The 22,926-nt window shown below is 40.1% G+C and overlaps 2 protein-coding genes across 3 annotated transcripts; one reads left to right on the top strand and one right to left on the bottom strand.

Moving 5' to 3' along the window:
• The first annotated feature begins 140 nt into the window (after positions 1 to 140).
• On the top strand, positions 141 to 18,171 carry LOC146512732 (speckle-type POZ protein). Of its 2 annotated transcripts, none has more exons than XM_085170666.1 (10): positions 141 to 265; positions 9,010 to 9,210; positions 9,302 to 9,423; positions 11,047 to 11,198; positions 11,339 to 11,466; positions 11,553 to 11,730; positions 11,826 to 11,881; positions 13,110 to 13,232; positions 14,432 to 14,574; positions 16,421 to 18,171. In XM_085170666.1, the coding sequence occupies exons 2-10, from the start codon at positions 9,133 to 9,135 to the stop codon at positions 16,563 to 16,565; spliced, it is 1,125 nt and encodes a 374-aa protein (XP_085026792.1). In that variant the 5' UTR covers positions 141 to 265; positions 9,010 to 9,132; the 3' UTR covers positions 16,566 to 18,171. The 2 variants fall into 2 exon arrangements, with proteins under 2 accessions (XP_085026792.1, XP_085026794.1); XM_085170668.1 differs by lacking the exon at positions 141 to 265 and adding an exon at positions 275 to 1,144.
• Positions 18,172 to 19,354: 1,183 nt separating this feature from the next.
• Positions 19,355 to 22,858, bottom strand: LOC146512731 (neurexophilin-1-like). Its single transcript, XM_085170669.1, has 2 exons — positions 22,220 to 22,858; positions 19,355 to 21,840 (listed from the first exon to the last, which is right to left on the bottom strand). Exons 1-2 carry the CDS (start codon positions 22,277 to 22,279, stop codon positions 21,094 to 21,096), a joined length of 807 nt encoding a protein of 268 aa, XP_085026795.1. The 5' UTR covers positions 22,280 to 22,858; the 3' UTR covers positions 19,355 to 21,093.
• Positions 22,859 to 22,926: the final 68 nt, after the last annotated feature.

The raw sequence follows: 22,926 nt of genomic DNA, 5'->3' as shown, positions 1-22,926 counted from the left end.
TTGTTGTACAGTCATTACACCCTGGAAAAGAATAGTTCAAACAAATAATTAAAAGCTGAAAATCACCATGACATGATGATAAGTGTTTATGAACTTCAGACCACATTTATAGATGGATATATAGCAGTAGTTTGTGAAATTACTCCCAGACAGCAGGGTGTGCTATTTGTGGTACACTGCTATAGCGGTCCAGCTCAACAGCCAGCTAGCTAACAACAACACAAGACTCCGGCCAACTAGCGTTGTAATTAAATCCAACATTAAGGTGAGTCTAGCGGAAAATAAAAAGAAAGCTGTGAGATAGGGATTAAGGACTTAAAGAAACACGACAAAGGTAGTCGTGTAGCATTTTTAGCTGCAGTTTGCGCAGTTATTTCCCCGACCTTTTTGTTTGGCTTAGGTTAGCTGCTAAAGGCAAAGGGCTAACTAGCCAACTAGCTCGCCCCGCTTAAGCTGTGGTGCTATTGGTGCATTGTCTGGATTACCGGCAGGATTTATGTATTAATAGCTATGCCAGAGACTGTCACGTTTCTTTTTTATGACCACAATGGTCTGCATTCGTAATTAAATTGCGGTGCCATTTCAAAATGAAATTCCAGTGTCGATTAGTGCACATTGTTAGCAGGTTAACTACCTGCTACTGTCACCGCCTACATTAAGTGAGTTTAACTTCCCGGCATGAACTAAATTAAAGTACAGGCTCTTCAACTTCAAAGAAATACTCAGAAAAATACCATGTTTAAACTTTGTGGTGTTGCATTAAATTAGATTTGGAATTCACAACTGGGCCTCCGTCATACTGTTTATTGGAGCCATTCACTCACTGCTCAGTCAGTGCAGGCTGTTTTAACTCGGAAGGTTTATCCGTGGAAGTGCTCATGCGGTTATGACTTGTATTCCTATAAAGTGTATAAACCATGCTGCTCACAAAGTGGTGAGGTGACCAGCTGTCGGGGATTATTGTTTGGGTGGAAATTGTGAGTCAAAGTTCACTGTGAACACTGATTGCCTTCTCGGTTTAGGCACAGAGTAATGAGTGAGTCAGGTCAGTGTAAACAAACAAAGTCTTAAACAAGTAATTTTATTTATGTGTTTATGTCAAATCTAAAGGAGGACGTCTACATCTCTGATGTCTTTCTGGCAGGTAAACTGAGTTGTAAACTGTGGCTTTGAGAAACTTTGTTTTTAAGAAGCCTTTCCCCCCGGCAATCAAATAATTTATCAGAACATAGACTTGCAGCTCTATATTTTGGTGACGCTGAGTATTACTTGCAGTGCAGGGCTGTCTTGCAGCAGTTGCACTGATTCCAGCAATGCATTTCTTTTGCCAAATCAAAAACCTGCCGTGCAGCAGACTTGAAGTGGCCTTTAATCTGTTTTTTCCCTGAGCTCATCTTTTTTTTTTCCACCCCCCCCCCCCCTATACTTAACTCAGTTGAGCTGAGTTCACCTTTAGTGGGATGACCCACTAAGAAAAATCCACTGCCTGTGAGCTTTCATTGCTATTTTGTTAAAAACGCATAGGTTGCAGAGTGACTGCTGCAGCTGAAATCTCAAATAGGTTTTCAACTTAATGCATATGATTGTGATTTCTGAGTCACAAGCATTGGCTTCATCCCTAGGAGGGGCTCAGTGATGGGTTTAAATTACTACAATCAAAAGAATATTTTAATTAATATTTGGGTGATTTTTATTTAAAAAATTCAGACCACTCTGTCAGACCACTGACTGTTTTGTGTTAATGAATGGCATCTGTGCTACTTAATTTTCCCTTCTTACATAATAGACATGGTTGACATGTCAGGATTTGTGCTAAAGGGATGCACTCTGGGTTTATTAGCTCATTAAGATATAGGGGATTATGTATTATAATGAGCACACTGACCCTAAATGCAGGTCTATGTCAACTTCTTTCATTTCAGTTGAGTACTGTGTGGTTAGATAAATGTCTCCAAAGGATCATTTAGTTTTTGAGCTTCAAAAACCCCCCAAAACTAGACCAATGTTTGATACAAAATTAAGCAAATTGAAAACAGTAATACTACTCTGATACTCCCATGTGTCTTTTGAGGTAAAGACAGCAAGTGTATCTGTTGGTAACAATATGAACCAGGTGACCAGAGATCTTAGCAATGCATTGAGGCCCGTCCTCCCTTTAACCCTCATGTACGTGGTGAAGCGAGTGGGGTTTTGCTCGGGAAGTACAGACAGGAGCCGAAACCCGGCTGCTAATGCTTTTTCGCCCTGTCAAATCCCCTTCAGTGTAATTGCGGGTCTGCGCAAAGTTGAGGATGAGAACGAGGCAAGCTGATCGCTGTAGCAAAATCAATAGTTCATACCTCTCCGAGATTGAGTTTTTAGGAAAGGAGGAGCACCGTGACCGAGGGCAGAATATGATATCGCTCCCACAGAGGCCGAACACGCGCCCTGCAATCGATCCCCGGTCCCTGTACCAATTATAGTTTTAAGGTTTTCTGTGGCTTACTGCAGTCCTCAAAGACCAAAGCTTTGGAAACAGACATTGTGTTCACTGACACTTCGACAAGGCTTGCAATTTTTTTTTCACCCCCCCCCCGTTGAAAATTGCTGCCTGAAATGCCTCCAAACCTCCCGTCTTTAATTTAGAGTAGAGATTGATTTGTCCTTTTTTTTCGTCTTCTTTTTTTTAAGTCAGGTGAGTAAAATGTCAGGAAATACATTGCGTTTATAACTGCCACAGTGTGTATTCCACATCTCCACAGGTTTTATTTATTAGTTTTATCACCTACAAATAAAAAATGTCCAGTATACAGCAGGATCATTTGCATTAACTGCATTTGGTCTTACTTGAATAGGAAAAATACTTGCCAAAATATTACTAATAGTTTTTACTTACCATTGAAAATGCAGCAACAGTTACACTTTTCTTACCATGATTTTAATCATTTATTTATTCTTATTGCATATCCACCTTCATTTTTTGGTGATGGACTCAGTCCTCTTTTGCATAGCGCTGCACAGATATATGGAGAGCTTGTTTCTGCTTGACTCGTTGCATTTCTCTTCCTTTGTCTCTAAAATATCCTGGAGGTGCTCTTTTGGATTCAAGTTAGACAACATACTTTTTGTCTTAGTTTTTGCCCCCCACCCCACCTGTGATTTTTGGCACTACACTTTGGGTAGTTCCTCTTCTGACAGGCTTCTGCAGACTAGGAGTCATTCATTGTGCCGTCTATAAACACCGTCTCTCTAGCACCCTGAGCTCTCATGCAGTCACACATCCTCACAATCCCACATCTAGAGCTCCCAGTGTTGGGGGTTTGCTTTGATTGTGATAATTCTGGTCAGGCGCAAACCAAACATACTGGACCCCATCTGAGCTGAGCAAATTTACCGCAGTCTCAGCTGTCCTCTCAATATATACCAGGATCGGTTTTTGTGTTCGCAAAGTAATCGTGGAGTTTTGTGTTGACCTCAGGTCCACTTTATAGTCTATGTCACCCTTTGCCAAGATTTCTGTTTTACTATTATTTTTTTGTGTGTGTTGTGTAGTTACTCGGTGGGTTTTTGTAGCTAAAGCTGTCACGTTGGATGATGTCAGCAGCTCTGTGAAGTTTGGCCTTTTTTGTTGTTGAAAATTGAAAAGGCTTGACAATTGACAGGTTAATGGAGTTTTATTTCCTGTAACATCTCCCAGGCTTTGAATGTACTTTTGCAATCTGCTGTGTTTTCATTCCAGGTGTTATTATTGTAAGAGCCTTGCCCTAGCTTTTGCTAAAATGATTGGACTGTGTATTGCCAATATCAATATAGTTGCTATGTCTTACACAATACTGCTCTTTTTCTGCTTACATTTTTTTTTTTAAGAAAAGACCTAAGCAAAGGAATAATACTTTTTAATTTGCTTATGCCCCTTATGTTACCATTATAAATGGACAATATGGTGGTGGAGTGCTTAGCACGGTCTCCTCACAGCAAGAGAGCTCCTGGTTTGAACCCGCTTGCTAGCTGTAGCTTGTTTGTATGGATTTTGCGTGTTCCCACTTTACCTGCATGGGTTTTCTCCAGGTGCAATGGCCTCCTTCTACAGTACAAAGACATACATGTTAGGTCTTTCAATTTATTCTAAAACCAGGTGTAAACGTGAGTGTGACTGGTTGTCTATTTGTGTGGGCCCTGTGATAGCCTTGAAAGCTGTCCAGGGTGCGCCTTGCCTCTTGCCCAGTTACAGCTGAGAGACGCTACCTGAGTTGGATAAGCGGTTAAGATAGATGGGTGTAACGTCATAAAATAAAACCTTTCTGACAGTTTACTTGAAATGTATGAACAGTTTGAATGTATGAGCCCATAACTAAACAACCAGAAGGAAAATGATTAAGATAACTCCATGTGTGGACTCTAAGCTGCAGTCAAGCACAACAGCATGCTTGAGCCAAAGCAATGTGAACGATAAGCTACAGCAAACTAAAGGAAACTGCATTCCTCCAGTAGGCGTTTAACACATTGTTTCTGTCCCTGCCCTTACATCTAAAAGCTCTGCTGTACTTTTTTTAAATATGTCAAAAATGTTAACATGGTTATTAGGGAATAACATACATTAGCCAGGTCAGCAGTTGTAGCATTTGTCTTTTAACATTAATTGCACAGGCTCAGTGGACTGCCAGAATGAGTTTTAGTACTTCCCCCTAACTGGTGATAAGTGTTTAGATTATCAGGTGTAAGTTAAGCTGTATGAATTTATCACAAACCCTTTGACCTCTGTGAATGACATTTTAAAGTTACTGAATCATTTCCATTTATATAGTGCAATATCACACATCACAAATTTGTCACAAAGGACTTTACAATCTGCACAACACGTGTCATCCTCTGTTCATAGGCCCTCCATTCAGAGACGGGAACACACCACAAAAAATATTTGACAGGACACTGACAAAGACCAAAGAGACTGATGCAAGTTAGTATCAAGAACTTTTTAACACCAAGTCCTAATAAAACAGCTTCATCTGAAATACAGCAAACCAGCTGCTGCATGCGACTTGCAGTGTACACCAAAACAACACGAAAAAATGCCAATTTAAAATAAGACAAAGTCAGTTATAATTATAGTTCATGTAGTGTGTCTTGATTTTAATTTTCCAAACAATATCGGGTCATGGGGAGCTTACCTTTCCTCTTTCCTGGCACCCATCAGTTAGTAAAGTTCGTTTAGCCCATTTGCCACCCTGTTTCCACACAAGTGTGGATGTAAATAATTTAAACCCTAGATCAAACTTTCACATCTAAAGAGAACAAATCGAACCAAACTCATACATTTTTCACTTTTTTAAAAATGTTATGGTGGTTTTGAGCAACAAACCTTATTGAAATAGGGTTGCAGCGTACTGTTTCTGATCCTCCTTCTATTACTTGTCAGTGACAAATCTATAAAAATGTCTTAACTGGTAGGTGTGGTGGATGAACAATTCCTGCAGTAAATTCTGTCATATAGTGTGCTTCTATAGCCTTCCTGACAGTAAAAGGCACTCTCTGTTTCACCTGCTGTGTGGCTTTAGTGCAAAGCTACAGCAGCAGATAACGTCCTGTTTAAATTAGCAGTAACTCTGTTGCCACGTTGGCCAATTTAAAAAAAAAAAAAAAAAAATTAATTACATGCACATATAGCTTTATAGACTTGCTGTAGACTGAAGAAATGAGGATTGTCAGTTTTTGGCTTGAGCAATAATTGTTTTTAGAGAAAATAACTCTAAGACCTGATAGGCTGATGATGAGTAGAGCTGTTTTGTTATGAGTGCACTACCCTAAATCTGTGCGTCTTGATTAAGAGGTCCTGCAGCTCTTGAAATGTGCAGAACCTAAAGTTTCCATACAGTGTGCAGCTTTACCTCAGTCCACAAATCTATATTTGATTGCTCTCTCACACCTCAGTTTGATTTTCTTTTGTCTCCATCCAACCTGTTTTCGTGGCAATTTATCTTTGTGAATAGTTCCTTGGACGGTGTTCCATCTTTCATTCGCTGCCTGTTTTTTCTATTTGGCCTCTCTATCACTTTAAGTTTAATTTTCTTTCTCTGTACTTTCTTCTGTGCCTCCATCTTTCCAGTTGCCACTGTCAAAAACATATGAAGTATCATACCCCAGGAGAAGACTGGGGTTTGATGTGTTGTGCAGTCTTTCATCGATTCTGTTTGCATAGGTTGTAACAAGTGGTTATTTGAGTTACTGTTGCCTTCCTGTCAGGTTGAAGCAGTCTGGGCATTCTGACCTGTGACATCAACAAGTCATTTTCACCCAGAAAACTGCTGCTTACTGGATGCTTTCTCTCTTTCAGACCATTCTCTGTAAACTCCAGAGATGGTGGTGTGGGAAAATCCCAGTAGAAGTTCCTGAAATACTCAGACCAACCAATCTGGCACCAACAACCATGGTCACTTATTTGACCCTTTTCCCATTGTGATGCTCACTTTGGATTTCAGCCAGCTGTCTTGACTGTCTGCATACCTCAGTACATTGAGTTGCTGTCATGTGATTGACTGATTGGATATTTATGTTAATGAAAAGTTACATATTACAAAGCCTTAAGTATGCTGCTGTAGTAATGAGCTCAGCTGATTTTAACCAAGGTTGCTAATAAACATGGATAGTCATGAATATCCACTGCAAATCAAATACTAAAGTTAGTCCTGAATCCAGTATTTAATTCCTTGAGCCTCGAAGAACTTTCGCTGTTGGCATCTCACTTGCATTCGGTGTAATTATCAGAATCAGAAAGCTTGGCGCTCCCAACCTTCCCACTTGTTACACCAGGTTTTGGTCCCAAATTGAATTTATGGATGAAGACGTAAAGACATTAAAGGCTCAGCGTGTGAGACACCGGTAGAGACTGATGAACGGTTCAAGGACTGTTGAAATGGAAATAAGAAATGGGGGGATGGAAACAGATTAACAGAGATTTGTGTTGTGTTAACACAACACCAATAAACCAGAGGCACTCTGAGGTAAACACTGCAAACACTGTCTGAAACCACAGAAAAGCTCCTCAAATGCGTTATAGATGCAAAGGCATACAGGGAAGGACTTGGTCTGCAGGAAAGGGCACGCTATTTGGAAAAGTTGAGGTTTATTGGTGGTGCAGATCCAAACAAATTGACTCCTTCATTTGGATCAATGACGACCTGGAGAGTCTTCCGTCTTTTGCATATCCTGATATTGTCAACTATCTGGTTTTCTCGCCAAGCCCGTACACAGCAGAAGACCTTAAATCTTGTAAAATTTGGAGGCCTATAACCAGATGGTGTGTGGATGGGTGAGGGAGATGCAGTATCAAGTCATCAGTGGCAGATGTGTTGTGAATGCCAAAGTAAGTAATGCAATAACATCTTTAATCAACCAAACCTTAACTGTATGATATCATCCCTTACCAAAAAGTAGCATACTTCGAGTATATTTTATTAAGTATGCTTAACTATAGAAAAAGAAATGAGCAGAACAAATTCAAATGTTGTCCAGATTTTTGCCTTGTAGATCCTGGTTTAGCTTCGCTAACCACAACCGCCTCCTTCCCTCTAATAACTTTCGGCATTGTTCTCCCTGATTTGTAATAACTTTTTGCAGTCTATAAAACTGCAAATGTTTTTCACAGTCTGACCGATTGGTACAGCCATAAACACGGCAATAATTCACCATTTCCTTTCGTTCGACGTTTGAATGTGTTTGATTGAGCGCGCTTTGTTTACCTCCAGTATCTCCAATATGGCGACTTCCGGTTTGAGGACGAGCCGTGAAAACCCACTATACAATTCTGTGTTTAGATGTAGGGAATTATTTTTTTGTGTTATATACCATATAACATCAACAAAACTAGATTGTTAGATCAAATTTCAAAGCTTTTTAAAGCCCTGTTTGTCTTAATTTCCCACAAAATTAAAAAAAATAAACGGATATTTATTTAAATCTTTTAAAGGGCACCTACAAAAGAGGTGAACGGTCGTATTAAACTTTCCTTAAAGAGGGAAAATTTTGCACTTGTTCTTTGTCTTTTCAGTTGTGGATTGATATTTGACTTGTAGGTTTTTATTGATGTTTAGATTACAATAGAGACATGAAGCAGTCAGGCCCCTGTGCCTTATGGTTGACACCAACTTTTTACTAGGAGAAATGGGGTGTTTGGAGTTAAGCTTTGGACTCTTTGTTGTCTTCCAAACTTCCTCAAGCTATTCCCAGGCAGCTTTGGGAGTGTGTGAATGTCAGGACAGAAAGGCTTCTCATGAGAATCTTGGATTAAAATAAGATAATCAATATAAACACTTTAATGTTGTGGCTTATTTGTGTGTAAGGAATGAAGTGTGTTCTCTGTGTGTGTGTGTGTGTGCGTGCATGTACTGATCTGCATGGCGCTTCTGTGTGACTTTAAGTTAATTAGGGAGCGTGGCCGGTGGGTCCAAACTCCTAGCAGTCCTAGGAGACGGCTTGTTTATTTACAGTTCATTTTTGAGACTTAATTGCAGCTGCAGCAGTTATTGATCTTAGAACAGGCATGGTGCCATCGATCTCCTGCTGTCCTCCAGTGGGTCAGGGACAATTCATCTAACTCCAAGCCAACAAACCTCAGTATTGTGCAGCAGGGGCCACACGAATGAAATGATATTCGGTCTCACCTAGATTAATGAAAGATCCAGCGCCAGTGTCCTGTCTCTGTGAACACTGTATGGCTTAAACTGTTCCAGGGAATAACTTCAAATTTGACTCAAATGTTCAGGCTAAGGTCGAGGTCACTTGCAAACTTTTACTTAAACTCAAGGATGGCTTGATCAGAAATTCAAGGTCCCTGCAACCTCCCATTTTTTTTTTTTTTTTTATCCACAACTCATGAATTCATGCACTAGTCTCTACAGTCTGGATATAAACTGCAGCTCAAGTGGTTGATGGAGGCATCACAGTAAAATGTTTTTTTTTTTTTTTGTACAGTGTGTGAGTGAAACTTAAACATTTGTATGGTTCAGACTAATTCATCACATTCTCTGCCTGTAGGGGGCAAACAGCTTCCATGTGACTCGCACCGATGCAGATGGACGTCTGGGCTGAACACTGACGAGTGGACGTGATAGATTCCTCTTCCTCACCCTCTTGCCCCAAACATCTGTCACACTGGCAATGTCAAGAGTCCCGAGTCCCCCTCCCCCTGCGGAAATGTCCAGCGGGCCTGTGGCCGAGAGCTGGTGCTACACTCAGGTGAAATGACTCTTGTTCCAGGCTCGCTGTCTGATTGAACCTCGGATTAATGAATCTAAGCCTTTTCTGAATGTATTTTTCCTTTTAACAGATCAAAGTGGTGAAGTTCTCTTACATGTGGACCATCAATAACTTCAGCTTCTGTCGTGAGGAGATGGGGGAGGTCATCAAGAGCTCCACCTTCTCTTCTGGGGCCAATGACAAGCTGAAATGGTGCGTCAGAATGAGGGCTGCTTTGTTGCAAACATTTGGATAATCCGGCTCAGACTGACACACACAGATGTAATAATCTGTCTGATGGAAGTCCTTTCAAGCTGTTTACAAACAGTCAAGCAAACTGCTCAAATATAATTTCAGTTAGAGCCATCCAAGCTCTAATCAGGGTTTTAATAGTTTCATTAGTTTTTATTTTTATTTAGTTTTGACTTCAGATTTTCAATTTTATATCAGTTTTAATTAGTTTTTACCAATTGTTTGCTAGTTTAGTTTAGTTTTTATTTTTTTTGAAAATCCTTAGTTTCAGTTTAGTTTTGATTAGTTTCAGTTATAGTTTTAGTTGTGTTTGCAATAATTAAGTGTAACAAAATCCCAGTTTCATCATATCAGTCATTCTCTTCTGCTTATCCTTGGGTATGTTGCTATTCCAGCTACCATACCCTGCACCCTGGACAGGTCGCCTGTCTGTCGCAGGGCTAACACGCAGAGACAGACAACTCACATTCCCACCTATGGGTTCTTTAAATAAATAAATAAATAAAGGCAGATGAACAACCATTGATACCAGGCAACTATAAAATGTATATCTTGGACCCAATGAGACTATTAACTCTTGCAGCACCGGGTGTTCGTAATTTTGGTTCAAGTGAATTGATAAACTTTTTGAAGGTAATTGACTCACACAGTTGTGTAGCTATCCTGGTCCTGTTGTCTCGGGATGCATCACGCTGCCTTGCCTGGGGTTAGCTTCTGTTTTAGGTAAGCTAGGTTAGCCTTCTTGTGTGAGCTTTTCAAGTGCACTTTAAGGTTTGTGGGATTTTTTTTCCCTTTAGAAATGTCCCTCATAATTTGTCTGTTTCCACTACAAGACACTTGCTTTATCCAAAACACAGTCATATTCAAAGTAATCCCAAATTGGACTCTGGCTCCCGACTTTTCCTGACATGATTCTGCACGTGGATGGAGCAGCAACACAGACGACTCGACTAACGTGCTGCCACCTGCTGGCATAATGAGACACAGCAAGAAAAAAATCTGTAAACTAAACTTCATTTTCACCCTTGACTCTTGTATGACACGCACACATCAATGAAAACTAAACACATTTTTGCTATAAATTCAGTTAATTTTAGTTAGTTTTGTGAACACTCATTCCAGTTTTAGTTAGTTTTCCTTTTTTTGTTTTTATTTTTATTTCCGTTAACGAAAATGTTTTTTCACTTCTAGTTTCCGTTATTTCGTTAGTTTTCGTTAACGATAATAACCTTGGCTCTAATCTCTGAGAAATCTCTCACTGTGGATTCTCATGGAAATCCAAAAAAGCGTGGCTAACATTTCCTTATGTAGCATCCTAGCTTTAATCAGTTTTCTTTTTAAAATCTCTCAAAATCTATTCAAACGTAACATAAATGTAGATTTATAACACAGGTTTAGCCTGATTTAGCCTTAATCAATAAAAGAGCCTTACACACCAAAACAAAGAAATCATTAAGCTTTCCTGGTGTGCAACTTCTGCACTTTCCTTGCACATTACAATAGTCTGGTTAGGAATGACACATACTAATAAGGGTTAATACAGTTTTACATTGACCTTCTTGTTGAATCTTCTGTCCCCATCAGGTGTTTGCGGGTGAATCCCAAGGGCCTGGATGAGGAGAGCAAAGATTACCTGTCCCTCTACCTGCTGCTGGTCAGCTGTCCAAAAGCCGAGGTGCGTGCCAAGTTCAAGTTCTCTATCCTCAACGCCAAGGGAGAGGAGACCAAAGCCATGGGTGAGTACAGAATATTTAGTGAATGAGACACATTTTCAGATTTTGTAGGCGTTAATAATTTTTCTGCATTGAGCTTTTGTAAAATAGTTTCTTCTTAGACTTTCCTTATCGTGGCTTCTTTGTGTCTGCTCTGTCTGCAGAAAGCCAGAGGGCGTATCGTTTTGTCCAGGGGAAGGATTGGGGTTTTAAAAAGTTCATCCGGAGAGATTTCCTCCTAGATGAGGCCAACGGCCTTCTACCTGATGACAAGCTCACGCTCTTCTGTGAGGTACGTGGCTACATTTAGCTGTTGTCTTTTCTTTCTGACCTTGCATTTTTGATGCATTGTATTTCATTACATTTGTCCCCCTTGAGGTGAGTGTGGTGCAGGACTCGGTCAACATTTCTGGTCAGAACACCATGAACATGGTAAAGGTACCCGACTGCCGGCTAGCAGACGAGCTGGGCGGCCTGTGGGAGAACTCACGTTTCACAGACTGCTCCCTGTGTGTGGCTGGCCAGGAGTTTCAAGCACATAAAGCCATCCTAGCAGGTACAAGCTTCTTCTTCATGTTTGTATATTGAAATTTATTCAAGTTCTTGCTAATTAGCGCCATGACTGCAAGTTGTTCTCTTCCTGTTTCCTAGCACGTTCCCCAGTATTCAGCGCCATGTTTGAGCACGAGATGGAAGAGAGCAAAAAGGTAAACCCAAGGTCCCAAAGCTTTTTTTTTTTTTTTTTTTTAATTTTTTTTTAAATCCTCAGATTTTCACTGCCGTGATGTGAGGTTAAAACGAGTGAAGGATCGCGTGCTGTCAAATGGCTGCAGCACAGAGCCGTTTGGTGAAACTGAATGATAGCACAGCTGAAATGCAATTGTCCTGCCGATCTTGGGGGTCAGGATTCATCCTTCACTGACAAAGCTGCAGATGCACAGAATTGCTTTTTTTTTTTTTTTTTTCTCATTTTTGCACAGGTGACTGTAAGAAATGAAATTGCAGGAGTGGTTGGCATAAAATGGCCTTTATGAATTTATTAGATTACAGATAATACTGAATTCAGCCAAACTGAACTCTTTCAGTAATTTAACCACAAATGCCTATGGGTATTACTAAGTGACTCCTAATGTAGGTATAAATAATGGATCACAAGCTGACACGCAAGACAGTCTCACACTTGATGAATATGCAAGTGCACTCCAAATATTTCAATAAAAAATGTTCTCTTGCTCATGTAAAGCTGCTTAATTACTGATTTCTGCATTTCAGCAGTATAAATAATTTTTTATTAAGAATAAGTTCATTGTTTTTGACCCAGTGTGCTGATCTTCTCCTGGACCTGAGCCCCTCTGAGCAGCTACATGTTAGACGCACAGTGGACTGTGACTGTGTTTAAACTAGATAAGCAGATAAATGATGCCATTAAATGTTTTTTGTTTTGTTTATTTACCACTTGAGGCTTTTATACGAGATCAAATCTGTTTTATTTTTAAATGTTTTTGAGCATCCTTTAACACAGTGTGTCTGGAGAACTGTAATGGGCTTTATGTTGGCCTTAGTAATGCTTTCTGTGATCAGTTAGTTCAAAATACCACAGGCTCAGGGTCAAGCTTCATCAGCTATCATCCCCAAATTATGGAATTATTTCCATGTACATCTTTGCCTGTTTTTAAAAACACATCTTAAAACTCATTGTTATTCATTGGCTTTTAACTCGAGGAATAAAAAATGAGAAAGTGTGTTCTTACCCTCGTTTATTATTGTTTTATTGTTCTGTGGTGCTTTCATGCTTTGTAACTCTTGGTTTTTAAAAAGTGCTTTATAAATAAAATCAGGTTGGATTTAAAGTTTTCTGGTGTGATACAAATGTGCTGTTGAAGTGCAGTTAAAGCTCGATGCTTCATTCAGTCACCATCCCTTGTGTCTTGTCAGAATCGTGTGGAGATCAACGATGTGGAGCCCGAGGTTTTCAAAGAGATGATGTGCTTCATTTACACAGACAAGGCTCCAAACCTGGACAAAATGGCCGATGACTTGCTTGCAGCAGCTGATAAGGTAATATAAGAGTGGGAAGCTGCTACCCGACACTCCGTGGATGTGGGAAAGCCTGTTGCCTGTTTGTAACATGGCCACATACTCAGGATTTCTACAGTTTGAGGCACCTGCACGTTGAGGCCACAGAGCTTGTGTGTGACTAGTGTTGCTGTTGGCTTTCTGTGAACATGAATGGGATAAATTAAAATTACAAATGACTGAATTGATAAAACTCAAATACAAAGAGTCATTTTCTGGGGTTTTTAAGGCTTGGAAAAAATTTGATTTACCTGCCATTGGGGAGTAACCTGGTGTTCAGTGTCTTTCCCAAGGGCACCTTAACATGTGGGGATTGAACTGTCAACCGGTGCAATTAGTGGACAATGGAGGAATTTGAGCCCACTGAGCATGTGTATGAGAGACCTTTTGAATCGAGCCCACAGAGAGCTTGGATCGAATTCTGTTAAGAGAAAAAAAAAAATCATTCGGGGGGGTTATGACCCTCAGAAAAACTGCATTCAACGATTCACCCTACCTGCTTCTGCAGTGACTGTGGCTATAAAACAAAAGGGCTTTTTTACACGGTGTGCATCACATGACCAGTGCAGAAGTTACTGTAATGAGGTTTGGATGCTACCACACAGCTCAGCACTGTTTCTGAGGGCTCTCTGTCAGTTTTTTGGAGAATAATGAACAACTACACATGAAATGTTTCATCTAACATGTTTTTTCCCTCCTTTCTCCTCTTGATAATCTAGTGCAGACAAAACCATATACAACTACAGAGCTTATAGACTGTAATTAGTCCTAAGTATATTTTGCAGAGCGAGCTTTCAGAAATCCCTTGAGGTAAAGATAATGAGTTGCATTAATGCATGGCATGATACAAGTGTACCCAGTAAACCTTTTCCCAGTAAGACTTTGCGATTTCAGTGAACACTTGGATGATTTAACGCTGATCTCACTCCTCCATGACACCAAATGTAGAGCTGGCTTTGAGACAGTTTACCTCAGAGGTCGAGCATTGAAATGTTTATATCCTACTCTCCTATTTATCTCTTTAAAACATAATATATTTTATAGATCAGACCCCACTGACAACAAGACTAAACAAAGCTTTGTGTTTGAACACTGAAATGGTCAACTGTGACAGCAGAGACCACATAGATACTGATGGAGAAGAGGAAACTGCCAATCTTCTTGTATCCAATCTCTTACAGTATGCTCTGGAGAGACTGAAGGTCATGTGTGAGGATGCGCTGTGCACTAGCCTGTCTGTGGAAAACGCTGCTGAGATCCTGATCCTCGCTGACCTGCACAGCGCCGACCAGCTCAAAACGCAGGCCGTCGACTTCATTAACTAGTAAGTTGAAGAAAAAGGAGCTCATCGTCACATGCAATAGGGTTTCCAACACCTTTTTCACACACTCGCAGATCCTCCACATCCACTGTACGTCCTGTCTCTGTCATGTCAGTTTGGTTCTTGTCGTTCTTCTTTATCTTGGCATCATTACAGGTAGTACCTGAACTCGCCTCATCTCTTGGTGGCTCTGTGCCAGTTAGTGATTTTAATTTCACATATGCCCCCATGGAGTGGTCTGCCTGATATTATTAAACCCTGCCATGGCTTTCATAGGGATCGGGGCAACCTGACTCCTCACTAGTCTGTTGTCACCTCCTCTGTTGACTGAAAGTGTGATATTAACACACGTCTGTGCTGATGGTGGGCTCAGATATTACTATTATTATTATTTTATTTATTTTTTTGTAGGGCTGGGTGATGTGGCTCAACAAAACATGATTTAACAACATTTTTGCTAACATAATATAATATAATTATATCTTTTCAATATGGACTTCTTTGTCCCCAAAACATATTTCCATCAGAAGGATTCGAACTTGCTGTGTATCCATAGAAGCATAAATGAAGGGAGGATGTTGTATGATTGAGGAACTGCATTAGCATGTGATTCCGCTTAACTGCTACTATGTATCCATTTAATTGTTATTTATTAGGCAAAATGGGAGAATGAAAGAGTTTCAGTTTGTGGTACAAAAGAAAAACTGAGTCTGCTTTTGAATAGGAGACAACAGAATGAAGTCTATGGAAGCAAACGGCTAGTTCTGTGTCTGTCAGGGTTATAGTCTGTATGTATGTGGTCAGAAGTTTCCACAAGCCTATGTAATGGTGTTCCCAAAGCTCTGACCTCAACCCTGTTGAAAATTTGCGAGCTAAGCTTAAGAGCTGGGTTTATGCCATGAAACTACTCTGCCAAGAAGATTCAGCCTGAATTATGCCAGAAGTTTGTTGATGGTTACCAAAAGGTGCAACTTGCTAAGGGACATTTAACCAAATATTAGTAGAAGGTATGTATATATTTGAGGCTGTATGTGTTATTTTCACCCTGTGTGGATTAGAAAAATCCAAAATTAAAATTTGTGCACCCATCTCTTGTTTTTTAGGCATAAAAGATGAGAACGAAATCATTAAAAATCATAAAATTACCATTATGTTTACACTATGTTTACCTTAAACTGAAAGTGTAACAGTCTATTGGGGAAATGCCCATCGCTTCCGTTGATCTGTGACCTCTGTGAACACTTCACTGATGACTTTGTGCTCTTACTACTTTCAGGTAATAATGAATAAAAAGTATATTAGAAAAAAAAATTGTCACTATAATCTCAGTCATGATGTGGGATTACACCGGTTTAGGCTTCCAACTCTCCCTTAAGCTTTAGTTGAACTCCTGATTCTGGCTTCTACTTTAAGGATAAACTGGAAATGGAGATTTTGTATCTTTTGAGCACTATTGTAAACCAGCAGCTGGAGTCACCACAGCCCAGCAGTCATTCCTGTTATCGTTCTTTGAAGTCTGAAGGCACAGTAATTGGAGTAATTGGAGCATTGTTGTGTAAATTTTCCACAAAGTCTGCCTGATAACTAAAAATTGGCAAAGCCACACACTCACCATCTGACAGGGAAATTTCAGTCAATCAGCCTCAAGCGGACCTTAGCAGAAGTTTAACACCTGTAAAATGGTTTCACGCAGTCTGTACTATTCACAGGAAAATTGAATCCAAACAATCTGCCATTATTTAGGATTTCCAGATTGCCTGTCTGTACATTTGTTATGCATGTGTTTACTTAAGGAAAACTTGATTTGTAATCTTTTTCTATTTTCTTCCTTTCTCATCTCATCCACCAGCCATGCTGCAGAGGTGATGGAGACAGCAGGCTGGAAGTCCATGGTGGCGTCTCATCCGCACCTGGTGGCTGAAGCGTATCGCTCCCTGGCTTCTGCTCAGTGCCCTTTCCTCGGACCCCCACGCAAACGCCTCAAACAGTCCTAACAGTCCCACAGGAAGGCATCCACACACTCTCATACAAACTCACACCTTTGCACATACATGCACTCACAAAAACACACAGATCCCCCCCAACCCTCAAACACACAGGGACAACCTTTCCCCCTTGCTGTTACCTACTACACTACCTACAGCCTCTCCCCAAATCTCCCCCTTCTGCCCCATCCAGAACCTGCTGTATTTAGTCTCTTCTAAAGATGGAGGGAAGGAGGAGGAAGAGATGGACGAGAGGGAGAAGTGGGATTGTTAAGTGGATGTTTTGTTGTTTACAAAGGAAAAAGAAAAACCCACAGCACCCTCTCCTTTCTCCTCGGCTCTGGTTTAGTGAGGTCTCTTTTCCGTGAATAAATCCAAAATCCTTGGTAGTTCCTACTTTGGAATCTGTTCAGGAGGAAGAACTGGACACATGAACCCAACAAGAGCCAACCGTTTTTGAAACTTGGAGGCTTGAAGGACTATTGCAGATAAGGTCTTTTAAGTGTCTATTTTATCACATGGCTTCTTTTTTTGCTCTGTTCTTAGTGTTTGGAGTAGAGCCGTGAGAGAAGCCCAAAAACTAAAGGACACGTGGGCCTGTGAGGGACTAAAGAAGATGAAATGGGCCTTTCAAACTAGAAGACCCCAAGAAAGACAACCAAGGGCTAGTCAAAAAAACAAAAAAGAAGCAGCAACAGCAGATATGGGCCTAAAATCATCAAATTTTCCCAAAGAAAGTGGGGAAAACATTGCACTAAATTCACAGGTCACCCCCGTGTCAACCCTTACCAGCAGTAAAGTAGAAATACTGTAGGCAAGCACACATTGACGCAAGCTTCTTGGACTAGAGACCCAGCTGGACCACCAAGAACAAGTACCCTTTAAGAAGATTTATCAGCAAGTGACAAAAAAAAACAACACATGATCTCCCATGTAGAACTCTTCAAACTTCATCTGCATCTGTTTTCATTTGTTTTGTTTTGTTTTGGGTTTTTTTGTTTTGTTTTTTAATTAGTGGAGAAAACCAGTTTAAAAAGGATACGGAAAATAGCAACGCACAACTGGATGTCATTCTTGGGGAAATTTGTTTTGTGTCTGGATCTCTTTGTAGCCCTTGAGAGAAAATGATGTCCAAGGTGTAGACAGACAAACCTACTAGAAGACAACAAAGGGAGGTTAAGAAATGGTTACATTAGAGTCCGATAAGGCGTGTCGATGTTATTTTATGAGAGGTATTTTTTTTTCCCTCAAAAATGTTATTTCTATTTTTTTCCATAGGAATTTGTACAGACACCAGTGCTTTTGAAGCTGTGTTTAAACAAAAGCATTTTCAACAGAGAAATTCTTTGCAGGCATGAAGACTGAAGGGAAATGAAATTGAAATGAACACGTTTTAATGTTCAGAATAGACATAATGTGAAACACATGCACACCAAGGTAAAACCATATGAAATACATTTTTGAAGTTATCATTTTAACCTGGTGAAAAATGGTAATTGATAGAAGGAACCATTGTTGTTTCTTTCCTGTAGATATCGCTGAATATGAGAAGTGACACTTAGTTGTTGCCATTTTTTGTTCCCAAATGAATAAACCACAACTATTTTGTATTGAATGCAGTGCAAGCTTTGTCTGGGTATTTCTCTGAGTTATGTATGTTGTAGTCAAACGTTTGGAGATTTATGTGCTTTTAAGCAAAGAAAAGAGAGTTTATGGAGTTTTGCCACAGAAAAATATTTTGAAGTGAGCACAGACTATCCTAAATGTCTTAGATCGTTAGCTATTAATTATTATATATAGACTATATTTTGTCTCCAATACCCAAATTCTGGCAGATGTTGTTGCAGTCTATTATTACTCACTGAATAGCAGCATAGGAGAATAACAATAAATCATAGATATTGTTCATAACAATGGACGGTATAAAAGATATGTACAGTCAAGGTAAAAAGAAATATTAAGGTTTTACATAACAGATGTTGTGTAACAATAATAATCTGATCCATAGGTCTTGTGATTAGATGAACCGTAACACGTGACATATTACACCGTGTCATTTTTTAAATTTAAAACGAAGTATACCTCTTGCTTCCATAAGAATTTACAGGGTAAGAGGCAACCAGGTGCTGTCAATTTAGCAAATGTATTGAATGTGAACATTCAATGCAGTGCAACACTGAGAAACTGTGGAAAGAAAAAATAGAAATTAAAAAAACGAACCCAAGAGTTAGGTGTCACCCAAATTTCATGACATTACTTTTAGAAAGTGTGGCTTGTTTTAAAGAATTTGCAGGAGAACACCTCTTCTCTCTAAAAAGAATATGGCAGCACAGCCAAGTCTCATCTAACCAAACCACGAGACTTTGGCAAAAAATCTTTTGAACAGTGGTATAGATTGGCCATAATGCACAGCGCCACGTTTGGTGAAAATGACAGCATATAAGCAAAAACACCTCAAAAAAACTGTCAAGTACAGTGGTTGAGGGGTGATGCTTTGGGCTTTTTTTTTGCAGCCACAGAATTTAAGGACCTTGCAGTCTCTGAGTAAACCATCTACTTGGAGCCAAACACAATAATATTGAGCCCAGCAACAAAGTGGCAGAATGACTGAATTTTTTTTCAAAAGTGCTGGATTACCCTTGCAGGAACTTAAGAGAACTGTATAAGCAATCTCAAAAAGCAATCTCAAAATCTCAAGAAACTGAAGGGAGGTACTGTCTTTGTTACTATGACAATATTCTCTAGGCCTAACAAGAGAAACCAACAGGAAATACCTTAAACCAACAGGGGACCGTAGATTGCATAAAGAATCTATGAATGAACTAAATGAAGTGCTGTTCACTGTAATTGTCAGCAAGGAGAATTATCTAGGTTAGTTTGCGATTTCAAATCACTCTTATCCATATATTATTTTCACTTTACTGAAAACTTCCTGGTGCCGCCCCTGCAGAGAAGCTGAAATCAAATGTCTGCATAGAACTTTAATGTGTTTTTGGTAGTGGATGGTCCTCCCACCACTCTGTCCTTGCTAATTTAGAAAAAGCAGTATGCTGCATAGGATGCTGAGACTCCGTAATATGGTTGACTGCACTTGCAGCTGTTGACAGAAGCGTTCTCCCTGCTGTTTCCAGCCACTCCGGGAGCAGCTGGAAACAGTGGTGGATGGTGAGGGGTGTCTTTAACCTCTGTCACCTACTTAATCGAGTTAGCGACCTGTGTCTAGGTCATTAAACATCCATCTGCCCGGCAGAAAAGGTTAGTTGCCAGTGCCTTGAATGCAGTGATCGAGCAGATGTATTTAATTGCACCTCCTGAACCGTTTCCTGACCCATACCCCTACACTCTCGCGTGCACCTTAGTTTCACTCGGAGCCACTCTGGGTTTAAACTGCAGACACAGTTTAACAAGGTTACAAGACTGAGGTTTATTCAAAGACAGTCTGACATGCCTGTTTAACCTGCCAGCTGTTCAAAGATAATGTGAACCTGCACGCGTGGGCAACGACAAGCATACTTTGTTAACAATGGAAAGCAAGATGTATTGGAATAACACAAAGCTTAAACCTGTGCGCTTCATCTTTTATAGCCTGCAGCTCTTCTGAGTGGGGGAGTTCATATCAAGAATCATGAATAAAGATCTCCCTTCAGCTTTCTACCAAGAAATCAGGCTGCGAGCTTTCTTATAAAGCGGCCCCAGGTGGTTTCATAGTTCACTCTGTGCTGCCTGAACTCAGCAGTTTCCCCAAAGATCATTACTTCCACTCGTTGGAGTTCTCTCTTATTTTTAATGCTGTTTTTATTTTACTGTGCAAAATACAGCGCAGATATCAAGAAAAACATGAAAAGGGAAAAGCAAAGTAAGTGTTAACCATCATAGATGCCATGCACTTGTAAGTACAGTGTGAGGACGGATAAATTCAAATTATTACACGAAAAGAAATGAAATTCTTTATTTAAAAAAAATTACAGTGGCATGAAAACAATTTTGAAGGACTGATTTGCAGGACCACAAGTATTTATGGTCCTGCAGCTTTAGCATACAAGAACATTAGAGGATGACTATATCTTGGCTTTTATTAAACCAAAAACTTACCATTGTCTGCTTTAACCAAAGAAATATGAAAAAAACAAAGAAACATGAAGGGAATAGCTGATTAATCTGCTGAGTACTACCACTGCATTTTTGTTGGTAACTACAGTTCAGAAAAAGAGCAAATATCAAGATTTTTGTGAGTATTTTCACAACACTGTGGTTTCATAAAACCATATATTCAAAGGAATAATTAAGAAAGCAATTGCCAGGTAAATCACTCTCTTTTAGTTGCACGCTAACCTTTTTTTCTTACATGATCTAAAACACTTTAATCTTAACGCAGGCACATTTTTTGCACTAAAAACATAGAAACTAAAGTGAACTTAAAAACACTTTTCGACCGAATTTCTTGAAGAACCTCAAAATGATCCATCAAACTGGCTCATAGCTGCACTAACTGGATTTCTCTATAGAGGCTTGCTGAGACATCACTCTCCAGTGTCCTTTAACCTGCAGGCAGGTAGGCTGGACTCTGCAGGCTATAGTCCGGGCAGACTTTCTGAACCAGTCTGTAGTCTGTGCTGTAGAAAGACACGTAGATGCAGATGACCTGGAAAGGTCTGGAGCACATCCAGGTGACGTGGCTCTGGGTGTGCTCCTGATCACATGTCTTTGATGGGTCGTAGTTGCACAGCATCACCTTCTTGTTGCGTTCGGTTTTCTCGGAGTCCACTCTGCAGTTGAACGTCTTTGAATCCTTGGGGTGGATCACGCTTTGGCGCTCCAAGTCGAACTCCACCTCTTTCGTCGGTGGCACGAGGCTGACGGACACGTTGCCTACCCCCGTGGAGTTGTGGCGGAAGTAGACGCCGAGAGACCCGTTCCCATGATCCACAATCTTCCCCAATATCAGCAAATTCAGTTTGACTGTCTTTATATTTGAATAAAAGTCCCCCCAGATGAAGGTCTCGGACCATTTAGATGTTCCATGAACTTTCATGATGGGCTGAAGCTTTATCTTTAATGATGGGTTGGAGTGCGGCTGTGAGTTTCCTCCAAGTATTTCCCCAAATCCCTGCTTTGAAAGAGGGATGAAGGGGTTACGGGGCAGCTTGGTGTGCTGAGTTAGACTCCTGGACTGAAGCACAGAGTTCTTCTGCTGTGAAGAAGCCTCGTGAGCCCTGCTGGGATGAGGCGGTGCTCTCTTGGTGAAGGTAAAGTTGCTGTGTGTCTGGTGTGGTCCAAGAACCAACTAGAAAGATAAGCACAGGAGAAAGTTATAGACTGACCCCATCAGGAAGTAAACTAAGTGCTAGCATGAACGGTAAAAAACAAATCAACAAAAAAACAATCACAAACGCTTTGGAAATATTGTCTCAGAATTGCTTCAATTAAATAGAATCTCATTTGAAAGAACTTTTTCGTTTTTGAGAAGTATTCTTAATATTGTCAGACTCACACACCACACAAATATTGTTAAACCTCACTCATCAGCGTGTTTTAAGAAACGTAAGTCTGCAAAGAAAGTCGTTATTAGGATAATGCAAATCTAAAATATGTAGAACTTGAAATGCAGCATAGCTCAACTTTGAATGTATAATGTGTTTAATACTACCATTCATTTCACTCACCAGACATATGGTTCCTTTCAAAAGTATCCAAGCAAAGCACTGACAGCCAAACTTCTCCATTGTGCATAACCTTCACGAGCCATCCACTGCTGCGTTTCATTCAGGCAAAGTGAACTTTTGGATATCCTAAACAGACACTTTCTTTAAACTCTCTCCCAACTGGAAACCTTCACTGTGCTGCTGCTTCCCCTCACAACACACAGACTGGGAGGCTTTCTCAGAGCTCAAGATTTTGACACCCAGTTTTGCTCTCTCTCTTTCTCCCTCCCCTTCAATCCCTCCCCCTTTCACACACACATAAACACACACCCTTCTGTTTGAGAATATGCACTGTCTGCAGCATCTGCCAGCCCCTGGTCCCCTCCACTTCTTTCTCTGACTGAAAATCTTCTTGCATCTTATTGCGAAGAAAAAAATTAACTAATCAACACTTTCATAAAATGTTTCTTTGTTTTGTCTTTTTTGTTTTGTTGTTGTTTTTTTTTAAATCAACCTAATCCAAGACAATGTGATACTGGCATCTTGTGGTTGTATGATAAAGTGCAAGGATGATGCTTTGCAGTAGAGCTCCATTAATAACCACAAATTACATTTATTTCTTTGTGCAGGAACATGCACTATAACTAAATCTAAACACAGAAATCTCTCATGTAGAATAACCAAAATCAGCTCACGTGTTCACAGTTCCTGTCAGTCACGTCAACAAT

The sequence above is a fragment of the Neolamprologus multifasciatus genome, chromosome 8 (assembly GCF_963576455.1).
Source record: "Neolamprologus multifasciatus chromosome 8, fNeoMul1.2, whole genome shotgun sequence".
In the NCBI taxonomy this organism is placed as follows: Eukaryota; Metazoa; Chordata; class Actinopteri; order Cichliformes; family Cichlidae; genus Neolamprologus; species Neolamprologus multifasciatus.
This window is presented reverse-complemented; position numbering and strand designations above follow the sequence as displayed.

Coding starts and splice junctions, on each gene's coding strand:
- LOC146512731 (XM_085170669.1), bottom strand. CDS start 22,279: ATGGAGAAGTTTGGCTGTCAGTGCTTTGCTTGGATACTTTTGAAAGGA. Junction 21,841..22,219: donor TGAAAGGAACCATATGTCTG/GTGAGTGAAATG, acceptor TTATCTTTCTAG/TTGGTTCTTGGACCACACCA.
- LOC146512732 (XM_085170666.1), top strand. CDS start 9,133: ATGTCAAGAGTCCCGAGTCCCCCTCCCCCTGCGGAAATGTCCAGCGGG. Junction 9,424..11,046: donor GCCAATGACAAGCTGAAATG/GTGCGTCAGAAT, acceptor TGTCCCCATCAG/GTGTTTGCGGGTGAATCCCA. Junction 14,575..16,420: donor GCCGTCGACTTCATTAACTA/GTAAGTTGAAGA, acceptor CTCATCCACCAG/CCATGCTGCAGAGGTGATGG.